The sequence below is a fragment of the Muscardinus avellanarius genome (assembly GCF_963383645.1).
Source record: "Muscardinus avellanarius genome assembly, chromosome: 6".
Lineage (NCBI taxonomy): Eukaryota > Metazoa > Chordata > Mammalia > Rodentia > Gliridae > Muscardinus > Muscardinus avellanarius.
The window spans coordinates 128,002,585-128,014,995 of record NC_137791.1 but is presented as its reverse complement, the minus strand read 5'-3'; the positions used below and the strand labels follow the sequence as shown (position 1 = coordinate 128,014,995).

General features: G+C 41.6%; 1 protein-coding gene across 1 annotated transcript in view; it reads right to left on the bottom strand.

The window, feature by feature from the left end:
* The window catches only part of TAPT1 (transmembrane anterior posterior transformation 1), a gene marked incomplete at both ends in the record, with an annotated part of 57,991 nt that overhangs the window by 29,485 nt on the left and 16,095 nt on the right, over positions 1–12,411 (bottom strand). The window contains one exon of the mRNA XM_080697666.1: positions 6,450–6,568. Coding sequence (XP_080553792.1) covers positions 6,450–6,568 — 119 coding nt within the window. The remainder of the gene's footprint in view (positions 1–6,449; positions 6,569–12,411) is intronic.

The following is a 12,411-nucleotide window of genomic DNA, read 5'->3' as shown; positions in this document are numbered from 1 at the left end:
AATTAAAAGAGTGAAGAAATACAGGCACCATTGAAATAATAATGTAAAATATTTTAAATGGTTCATATGTTTGAAAGCCAAGTCCCTTGTCCCTTTTTAATTTTAAGGAAAATTAAAGTTGTAAGATCAAGATGTTTTCCTTAATTAGGAAACCGAATATTTTCAATACTGTTTGACTAATGTATAATAAAAAAATAACTTAAGACGAGACTTAGACACTGAATGATTAAAATCTTTACTTGAACTTTAAAATAATTTTGAACCACATTATAAAAGAACTAATGGGTTTATAAAGCTCATGATATATTTAGAGTGCAAAATGAAAAAGTTCTATGTGGAAGCGATTAAAGCTCAGGCAAGTGCTATGGTGTTGGGATGAAGTATCCATCAAATGTAGCCCAACATGTGGGATTACATATCATTTTACTGGGTGATTTTCACGGTAGGTGAAATTATGTCAAATCCTTCATAAGTAAATGTAGGCAAAGCTTTCAGACCAACCACAGATGCTATTCAAGGAGAAGGAACCACACTTTTTCTCAGTGTGCTTCCATCTGCAAATGGTTATGTCTGCCTATGCTGCTGTTTTTGCATTGTAAACTAAATATTTGTTTGTTCTGATGTCAATTTGGCCAAGAGTAAGAAGGAAAAATCAGGGTTTACTCACCACAAGGAGTCCCTGTGCCACCACATTCCATTCTATAAAGGAAGTGAAAGTGCTTCTCCCTTCGGTCTGATTTACGAAAGAGAAAGAAAGAGAGAAGGTTGTAATGTTGCTACGCTACTTAGAGCGTCATGGTGAGGAGACGGGACAACGAAACCTGAAGTAATGAAGACTCTCTAATATAACTAGCACTCTGCTTTCAACCAAGCCCGCAGATGAGCCCTGGCCAGAGGAAATTAAGACATACTTGTTTCCCCAGGGGATGACACCAAGCGCTCTCCCTACACCTGCTCTCATGACAGCACTGATCACTTAGGCCAAAAGCAAGGCTTAATTTTGCCTGAAAAGAGAAAAACCTATCTATAACACCTAAAGTTAATTTTGGGCAGAAATAGGCATGTGGGAGGAAGCTCAGCAGGTTAAGAAACTCCCAAGCATTTGGAATTCATAGTTCTTTGGGAGTTTCCTATGGGGTCAACTCTAAACAGAAAAGATAATCTTGCCTTTTAAAGAAAAAAAAAGGTCAATGAAACCTCAAATAAAATGTGCCTGATATTGGGGTGAAGGATCAGGAAATTTGATTATTGAGATTTTATTTGCTCTAACAATAAAAGAAAATGACTCTAGCATTTATGACTTAAACCTGTTCAACTCAGTTATAAGTGTCTAAAATGTTTTAAAAAAGTTTTTCCCAATAATAACCAACAGTTCTTGGTATCTGATTTTATCATTTTCCTCTATAATCTCCCTTCAACTTTGAACTCTAATGTGACTGACAATTCTAACACTCAAAATACCATCACAAATGTTAGGATATAACAGGTTCACATAAATGCCAGGTAAATTAAAAATATATAATTGGCTATTTTTATTTTACAAGTAAATTTGAGAATATTATATTTCATATCTCAGCAAAGAACAGTCTCTTCTTCTAAAAATCAAAATTTCATCATTCTTCCCAGAAGCACAGACACCTCATATAATGAATCACAACCTAACTGTTTTCCATGGCCTCAATCATTAAAAAGATTATCCTAACTCAAGAAGTTTCTCAAATGTCTTTTCTAAAATGACACTTCCCTATCTGAGAAAGGGAAGAAATACATAAATGAATCTGCTTTTAAAGAATCTCGTCCGTCTGTTCTTCCTTCCTTTTGTCTACTACAAAACAATTTGGGCAAAGACTGTTCATTCATGAGAACAGATTCAACTACGTATTTCTGAGATCACTGAGGACAGATAAAAACTTTCATAGAAGCAGCAGCACATCCATTGCAAACACCACACATGACCAGAGATTCAAGGTAACTGCCTTGTCAGCATCTCAGAGTCTGGAAGCCGGGTTTACTCAGGGTGCCGCAGCCTGTCCTCGCCCTGAGGAATGGTACAGTCTTTGTATCCTCTGCTTGTCAATATTGAAAAACAAAACCAAAACCACAAAGCCAAAACCATGGCAAGTTTGCAGAATATGTAGAAATAGACTCAAAGATTAAATTCTAAAGCTGAAAATGTGAGTGTATCTGCTTTAAAAACCCTTTCACAAACACACCAGACAAAACTTTGCAAACAGAGAAGGCAAAAACCCTTAGGTATGAAAAGAAGGCAACATTATTATCAATGTGATACTGAAACAAAAAGTACTAGAGACTACAAATAGCTGTTTTCATATTACCCTTGGTTAATTTGACAAATATATTTCCCCCCTTCTTTGGAATAATTTTAAAGAACAAAGAGACTAGGAAGATTTTTTAATGAAAAGAAGATTAAAATATAGGAGAGTGAGAAAAAGAAAACATTAGCTGGAAAAAAGTATATACGATCGACTTCTTTGCTGGTCTCTTTAATTTCTTCTTATCTCTTTGAAAATAAGTTAGACTGAAGGAAAGAGCACTTTTTGCTTGCTGGAAAAGATGGAACATGATATAGCTATAGACAAGACAAATCAAGTAATTTTAACAGAAGTAGAGAACACTGGGAGAAAAGGGATAAGAAGGTAGAATATGGCTATTTCTTTCTTTCCCTCCTTCTTTCTTCCTTTCTCTCTCTCTCTCTCTCTTTTTTTTTTTTTAGTACCAGGGATAGAACCCACTGACATTCTAGCTCTGAGCCACACCCCCAGCCCTAGTTTTTATTCTTTATTTTGAAACAGAGTTTCACTGAGTTGCACAGGGCCTCACTATGTAGTAGCTGAGGGTATCTTGAACCACAATCCTTCCCGCCTCAGCTGGGATTACAAGTGTACACAGTACCCGGAGAATTTGGCTATTTCTAAATATGCCCTTTTGTATAAGTAAAATATATTTTTGTACTCCTAAAATATTTGAAAAGTCTTAGACTTATTTGCAACAATAGCTTTAATTTAACTTTTCACGTGTTCATATGTTTCTGTGCTTTTAAAAATAATGCTTATTGCTCCATCTTCCCCTGAGCACAGGCCCACTGATGACAGATAGATGCTGGTGTTAAAACCTCGGCACGTTTCACTTACACATAAACACCTGATTGTTAAGAAAACTGAGGTTAAGACAGACACTAGTCATTATCATCTCTTAACTTTTACTCTGACCTTTAACCTGTGCGTTTAGCTATATAACACTGTGTTAGTAAAAAAAAATATTTCTAGTAACATGAAAAAATGATGTTCAAAGGAATGTTTCCTAAATTGCTCAAGGATAACAAAAATTGCAACCAGTATTACAGTAAGCACATATTAATCAATTTGATACAGCATACCTATGGCACTGAGACATTAAGGCAGCATGTGCATTTTCTACCTTCACAGAGTATTCAGAATTGGTGAAATTCTATTACTTAATTTAACTGAATGTCATGATTCATATACATATGAAACTTATTAGTGATAGCATGAAATAATAGCTTTTCGGTTACTCAAATTTGTAGCGAGCGGTAGCTGCAGTGTGCCAGGCTGCCCTCTAGTGGCCTTTCATCTATAAAACCTAGGAAATAGACAACACTATTTTCAAACAGGACTCAAATTAATTTGGATTAAAAAATATTTTAAACTAATATGAAAGAAGCAATCATAAGTATGTGCCCCCAAACCTTAACATATTATAAAACAGCTGAACTTAGGAAACTTCAACCACTCACAATAAAGCAAAAGATTTCCTAGTTCCCTGGAACACCTGTTTTACAGAACAAACTGAAAGATTGTTCTAGTACTACTTGGGTGCCTTTCTTCCCCAAACGACAAGAGAGACACAGAAATGAACTTGAGTGCAGCACAGCACTAGCTAGGAAGATGGGCCTTCAAACAAGTGCACCCCCAAAAAAAAGATCCTTGGGAGCACTGCATGACAGGCTGCCCGAGTGCTATATGGCGCTCCGTGGATACAATCTGTGCCTAACCCCACCCAAGAGAAGAGCCACTCAGAGAAGAATCTTTAGACTACAAGGCCTCCCATTCTCTAGTCCACCATGCCACCAGCCATACGGCAAGTCTCTGAAAGCCACGCACCCAAAAGGACGGCTAGAATACAAAACTGCCAAACACCGGCGATCAAAGAATAACTAGGAAGTAATCCAGCTCATAATGCAGATGTGACAATCCCTACCCGTAACCAAATTTCCATGTATCCATCCTCTTTATGCAGCCACAAGTGAAGATTTCTATTCAGTAATGCTTCTTTAAAAAAATTTTTTTTTTTTTTTTTTTTTTTTGGTATGGGGGCATTCTACCTGTGAGCTACAGAGCTACACCTCCAGCCCTATTCTATTTTTTTGTTTTGAACCAGGGTCTCACTAAGTTGCTGATCCTGGCCTTGAGCCTACAATTTTCCTGTGTCAGCCTCCCAAGGACTGGCTGGGATTACAGGTATTTTTATATTCCCCAAATGTGCCACCACACACAGCTCTTAGGAAATGCTTTACTAGAACTTGTTCTGGTCTTGAGCTCCCAATAGAAATAAAGAAAACAATATACTCTGGGGCAAGGTTTTATTTAGTATCAAAACACCATGCTACAAATATCTTTTAAAAGGGCTGCATTTAATGCGAATAAGGCCTTCTCGAAAATTCTCAATGTGTAAAAGATATATTTGAAATATTTAAAAGCTGATGGTTAAGTTTCTAAGCCAATATTCACATCTGATTAACTTGTGATTAATTATATACCATAATTCACTATTGTTCTGTAGTGACAAAGGCTACAGAACATAAAGTAGCACAAAAAGCAACAATACAATGAACACTGATGACTGTGTATGCAATCTTGCAAAGAATAATTTTTATTCTTGTCACAACATGATCATCATGATCATTAACTTATTCCTATTTACACAGGAAGAATTTCTTCTTCATCATAATTGATTAAGACTCATCTTTAAAGGAACTATATGTGTTACTAAACGGTAATTTTATGCTCATTTTCTACTTTAAAAGAGACGGCTCTATGATTTTAGTCTTTGAAAATATACATAATTCTGTATCTGGACTGAGACTTTTATAACTCATCTTCCATGGTTAAATTATCTTGCTAATTATATGCCTTCTAGCCCCTGAAATAGTCACTATACTTAAAGTTTAACAAATTATTGCCCATTCGATATTTAAAACATTTTCTGAATGAACCATATTTAGAAAAGTGATGCATGTTAGAAACAAAAATTGGATAACTATGTTAAAAAATGAGTAACAATGTTCTAAAGAGTCACGACACCCAGTGGACTCAAGCTCCATAAATATACAAAGAAAGAAAGCTCTACAGTTGAAATTTCCTTCCAACTCTGAGATGAAAGAAGCAGTAAGCTCTGAGGTGTAACGTCTTCCCCTGACTCTTCTGGTGAAGAACACAGCAAAGAGCTGACACCTACCCTGTCCCTGTGAGCCCCACTCTGTGATGGGCGTTCTTTTTACATCTTCTCATCTTTGTGGTAAAGATACTGCATGCTGGCTCACTGTCCTTTCTTATCAATGCGCAAACGAGTTTAGAGAAGCCAGGTGGAGGCCACTCGACCTATCACCTGGCCCACGCTAGGCAGGTGTGCCTGGTCCTGCCCCCGAGGGCAGAGTCTTCAGGAGTGTTTCCACTGTCACACATCAGAGAGAGTCCCACTGTCGCCACTGAGGCTCCAGAGGCCACTAACACAGTGATTCCAAGAGACCTGAAGGAGAAGCCGCAGTGAGAGCCCCTGGGAGGCCCTCGTGACACCTGTCCCCACCCACTGCCTCAGCCCAGAGCCATGGCCACTTCCACAGACCAGGCCCAGCAGGCAACAGGCCTTTGAGAAAGTAAAGGCAGAGGCAAGCCAGGAACATGGTCAGCCAGTCCTTGACTCTCAATCCTGGGCCCTTACACAACCTCCTATATGCGTGTTAATTTACTGTCTGAAGCAAAGATTCAGTTCAAAATCATTCCAAGCAGAAGTGCATATAGAATGTATATTATATAAACAGATTATATAATATCCAGTGAAAGGATGAACAGAGTTAATTATGCATTAAGGGTTAGAGAGTGAGTAAAACAGTTAATTTTCTTAGTCTTTTTTGGGGGGTGGTACTGGGGTTCCTGGAAGCCCTTCTACCTCCGGGCTACACTCCCAGACCTATTTTTACATTTTTATTTGGAAACAGGGTCTCCTAAGCCAGCGCGCGTGGCTGGCTTCGAACCTGCGCGATCCTGCGCGATCCTCCTGTCTCTGCCTCCCAAGCGCGGGGATTACAAGCGTGCGCCACCACGCCTGGCTAAATTTCCTTAGTCTAAAAATCCTACAAGTAGAAAAATAATAAAATAAGGTAGAGACTTGAAATAGAGATCTGAACTCACCTGAAGCCATCGCAAGGCAGAGTGAGAAGCCTGAACAGTGCCAGGAAAACTCTCAAGGGAAGCAGAGTGAACACATACAGAAACGCGTCCAGGCACAGGAAGATGCCAAAGAACATGAGCTGCAGGTAAAGAGGAGAGAGAAAAAACACAGTATTCTTTACATAACTGTACATAAAATGTAAATCATTTACATTTCTAAAATTTATGAAAAATTTATTTCTACTAATAGCTCAGGGGTAAGGAATGAACAGCTGTACTGGGGCATGTGAGCCACGTGTTAGGGACAGGGACAGGGACAGGCCTTCCAAGTGAAGTCTGCACTCCTTCTGGTGTCTCTGGATTACTGACTACAGAAGTCAGTTACTGAAAAGATACCTAAGCTGCCCTTGGCCGCAGCTACACCACCTCTGATGTTGCTTTCTGGGTACGTCCTCAAATGTTAACACATTACAGAATCCTTTTAGATAAAAATCTTTACCTCTAAGTTTATTCTTCACAATTTTTCTACTTCCTGCTTATTGGAGTGCTTCGCTGATGGAAAAGACTGGAATATGTATCAAATTAAAATACTACTAAGCTGGGCATGGTGGTGCACACTTCTATTCCCAGTACTTGGGAGGCTGAAACAGGAGGAGCACGGTTTGAGGCCAGCCTCAGTTACTTAGGCCCTTTGCAACTTAGTGAGACCCTGTTTCAAAATAAAGAATAAAAATAGGGCTGGGGGTGTAGCTCAGGGGTAGAATCCCCTGAGTTTAATTCCCAGTGCCAGACACACACAAAATATACAGCATAAAAGTATGTAAACTGATTACAACTCTGACACATCTCATGTACACAGAATTGTGTACCCAGACATCTTACTCAGGACCAGCTGCTAATGTTTTCACTCTCCCTCCTTGTGCACTTGCCACATCTTTTCTATTTTTTGTAACATTTTTACCTGTTAAATTTAGGATTTAACAGGAGGGTGCAGTTTCTAGATGGTTTGTTAAAGTAGCCACACCCAGGCCACCAAACTCTGCCATCTAAGAGCAGCGACTTTTGCAGGAATGCCACACAGATGTGGATGACACTTACGTCCACACTCCAGGTGCCTGTAGTCAGTCAACAGTCCTATCTGCACAGCAGTTAAAATTCACACTGTCGGGGCTGAACTGTGCACTACCACATCCTTTGGTTTAAGTTAACTTCAGCTGAAGTTAAAATTTCTATTGTTTGAACCATTCAATCCTGGCATTTATTAGGGGAGCTCAGCAAACTAATACATAGCTCTTTTAAAAAAATTATTATTTTTGACAATAATGTGTCAAGAATATATGCATTCAGGCCAAATTTCTTAAGCTAACTATAAAGAATCTAATAGCTTTTTGTTTTTTCAACAATTTAGACTTATTATGGACAACAATAATATAATGCTAAAAATCCACTAAGTCATGTGCTACAGACTGTAGTTTTAAAACTCCTCCCTCCAGTACAGTCAGTCAGTCGCCCTGGCTCTGGAATCAGCGGAGTCCTAGTCTTGCACCTGAGTTCGTGATTTACACACAGAACACTGTTACTGAGACGCCAGAGGATGCCTAGTGGTCCTTCTTTAATACGATCTGGTCACAGTCACTGAGAAGCCTCCCCTGCCTGCAGGCAGAGCACCAGGCAGAAGCTGCCAGAGCCCAAAGTTCCCAGGAGGCTGTGGTGTGTACTCTTAAGGACCAGCACATCGGAAAGTAAAGTATGTGGTTATCTTTCCCATGAGTTTACGCTGGGATGAACACATTATCCAGTCATCTAACATCTACTGAGCAGTTAATGTGGACAAGTAACCAGCTCAGCTCAGAAGGGCACAAAGGCACCAGGGAGCCTACTCCTACCGTGGGCCCAGGGACCACCAGCGGTAAGGGCTGCAATGCGACTCTGTGCAAGGGCAGGGAGGCCCAACAGCCAACCAACCGGGGGAACTTAGCACAGTGCACAGAAGAGACACATCCGAGAAGATGAGCGCATGTGCCACCCAGAGGGTGGGCTGGACAGGAGGGATGGGACACAGGGTGGGGGAGGGAGGCCAGGGGCATGAATCACAGGCAGGAGTGCAGAGAAAGTAATGATGGAGACTAAAGCTTTCTCTTTAAATACCTTTTGGAGGTATTAGGAAGTAATTTTAGGGGTATTCTACTTCTGAGTGATATCCTCAGACCTTTATTTAAAAAAAAAGAAAAAGACTTGACGCAGGGTCTAATTTACCATGCGCATTGGTCTTGATCCTGTGATCCTCCTGCCTCGGCCTCCCAAGTACTGGGATTTTGGGCATGTGCCACTGCACCCTGCTACTTAAAGTAACTTTTAAAATGCCCAGTCACCTTCTGCTGGCTTAGAGGAATTTGCGTTAGTGTCACTGGTGTAAACAACAGAGCCTAGAGGCCTCAGGCAGCCAAGAATCTTCTCACACCTTGCTGGACCACCCCCCCCCCCGCCCCCCAGCTGTTAACAGGGCAGATCTCAGTGCAGGAGTGGAGGGAGGGTGAGATGCTGCAATGTGAAGAAATGCAAACTGGGAGAATCACTCATGTCAAGCAACAGAATTGCCCTTCGGAGTGTGAAATGTGACTCAACCACTGCACCTGTTTTCTCCTGTTACACATTCCCAGGAAACACAGCATTCTTATAAATTCCTTACATGTGAGAACATGTCCTAGAAGAGCAAGCAAGATGTAATTCTAAAAAGTTCACCCACAAAGGATGTAAAGAGGGTCGTGTGATGTGTCTATACAACGCTGTCTGCGTGCTTCTCGTCCACGGTACCCAGTGCCCTGGCACCTCAAGCGCTGTGTGCAGGGTGCCTTCCACGTCTGCGGTGCTCCAGGGTGGGGGGGCTTGCCTGAGGCAGTCACCACCCTGCTCAGCACACTAGGAAACCGAGGGAGGAAGGCTGAAGGCAGAGCCCGAGGCAGCGCTCCAGCACGGGTCTGGCCCAAGGCCAACAATCTCTCCTTAGAGCGTCTGTGTGGAGCCAAAAGCTCTTACTCATCTTTTTGTTGTTTGTACTATTTACCCCTCTCGCACCTGAGAGCCTCCTGTCTCTGCTCCTCAGAGCTGGGATTACAGGATGTGCCATCAAGCCTGGCGGCTCTGATATTTTTACTAGGCATAGGGGTTAAGGCAATTTTCTTTCTACTAATGTCTTGCCCATTTGCTTAGTGTCATAAAACATGCAGAAATAATAGAAAGTTAACGACTCAAGTTTATAAAAGGCATGAAGATTTCCACAGATAGGTTTGCCGCTGGCTTTGAGAATACATTAAGAATTATAAGCTTTGAGAACACATAACAATAGTAATGTGTACTTTTACACTTCCAGTTAATTTGGATGGCATCTTGATAAAATGGGTAATAACTAATTCCTTTTTATTTGGACCAATAGCGGTAAAGTAACATCTAATGAAAATTCCCCTTCAAATATATGTGTGTGACTACAATGTAAGGAATCAGCGCTCTATCCCACTGTGTCCCTCTAAGAAACACAAGACCTCCGCCCTGTTTTAAATGCCATTTGAAGGTTTAAAACAAACACAACTGTTGCTGGTAAAATGCCAGAGCACAGTGGCTGCCGCGCCACCTCGGTCCCAGGTGGGCGGAGGGTGGCACCTGGGCCCCAGGCTGCACCCCCAGGCCGCCTCGGCTGCCCGCCTCCCCGCTGCAGTCCCACCTCTGCAGTTTCCCCCTGCGTTCTCTCCTGCAGAGTGCTGTAGCTCACTTCACCTGCCTCTCACCTTTACAGGAAAGCCTTAGACTGAGAATATCGTTTCTTTGAACTAGAAATTGTATACATAACAAAAAGCAGAAACTGGCAACGTGAGAAAGAATCCAAGCATAACCACAATACCAAAAGTAGAATGCACACATCGGCATTCTGGCTTTTATCACTTTTCCCAGGAACAGAAGACAAAATACTCCAGAATCTTAGCTGGCTCATACTTTGATTTGTCCCTCTGTTCCTCCTTTAACCAAATATTTATTATATATCTCTGCTGAGGCCCTCGATTGTGACAGGTGAATAAAATACATATTCACTGCTTTAGGAAAGTCAAAGTCAGCTGGGCTGACAGTCAGTAGTGGTGTATACCTGTAATCCCAGTACCTGGGAGGTTGAGTCAGGAGAACTGAAGGTTGGAGGCCAGCCTCAACAACTTAGCAATGTCTTCAGTACCTTAGTGGGACTCTGTTTCAAAATAAAAAATAAAAAAGGACTCTATTCCCTCTTCAAAACTCAAGACCCAGTAAAAGTGGCAAGGCAGTCTGAAGGTCAGGCCCTAGACAGGGAGGCAGGCTGACATTCACTTCCCTGAGCAGCTGCCATGGACAGTGGAGGCACTTCACGCTGGCCACAGGGCGCTCTGCAGAGGGCAGAAAGCTGGGACACGCTGGGATGCTTTTCATGCAAAAGTGAATCACAGGCACCAAGACACAATTGCAGATATCTGATGTAGAAATACTCTTTCAAAATTCAGTCTTAGTGTGGGGATTTATCAAAATGAATACAAAAAACAACTATTTCAAAATCACTGCTTAATGGGTGAGGTGGTTCTTGCAATCCCTTGAAGTGATAACAATCAAAGGACAGACATATCCGCCCCCTTTGCCTCTGGGAGACCTCGCCTGGCAGGGCTCAGCAGCCTCTGCAGGTGTGGAGTTGGCGTCCGGGTGCCTGTGGCCTCTGCCCTCTTCAGTCCCCTCTCAGAGGCTGGCAGCAGTAGCCCCAGGTTTCTACAGTGATTCTGAGGAGCTTGCCCCAGCTCTCCAGCAGTACAGGCAGGGCCAGGACTCTCGCCATTAAGCCTTCTACAGCTCAAACTCACCACTGGATTCACAGTTCTCTCTATAGCTTTTAAAGACAACACACGTTTTTAAACAGCTTGACCTTCAACGTTGAGAAAATTACAAAATGAAAATGCTTTTCTAACACTGTAGGTCAATATTATGTGTCTGTAAAAATGTCTACACTTTGCTCTTACTACATTATGAACCTATCACTATTGTTCTTCCTCACTTGAAAAAAAAACAAAAACCGCCCCCAAAGAAATAAACAAAAATGTCAGCCTCTCCATTTGGAGAATGGATTTTTCTTAATCTTTGTTTTCCTTTTTGAAAATTCCCCTGCCCTCCTTTTAATGCCATTTGGAACTTGAAGATAAAGATAATATTATGGCTAAAATGAAAGGAGAAAAAAATAGCCTTGGAATTCATATTCCATGTCTTCCAAGTACACGGACCAGCTTCTGGAAATTCTGAAGACTAGCTCCACCACCATGACCACCAAACACCACCACCTTGTTGAGGATCACTGGTCTGGATTGCAGTTAGAAAGCAGGCATGAAGAAGCTTAGAAAAAGCTCCCCTCTCCTGCCGTAAGTCTCATTTTTATAAAACCCTGGGTCTGTCTGCTCCTCAAAGCACCAAGATCATGTCTTGTTCAATCCTTCCCTGGGAGATAAGAGGTCATTAGGAAAGACACCTTCCCCGGGAATTCACAAACTCGTGAGGGGGATATAAACTGTGTACTAAGTGCCAGTGTAGTAAACAGAAACTGTGTCCTGGACACAACATGGTTAAGAGATCAGGGCTGTGGATGTGTACCTGTGCATGTTGGGGGGAGCTGAAGAACATGCATGGTAGGTCAGGAAGAGTCTCCCAGAGAGGAAGCAAGCTGAGCTCTGAGCAGAACAAGAATTCCAAACAAGAAAGAGTGTGCATGGTGCAGTGTGAGTAGGCGATAACTGTGATTATTATGTGAGGGATAAAATGATCTTCAGTTAACTGCTAGAGTCCAAACTTTTACCCTGTACGCTAGAAGTTCCCAACAAACTCCCAATAGGGATCCATTATTAGAAAGTGTCAAGAGGAACGGGCCCTCAATAGGAAAGTGTGCAAATGACTGATGTCAAAAGTGATCACTGCAGACTCAAGAACATCC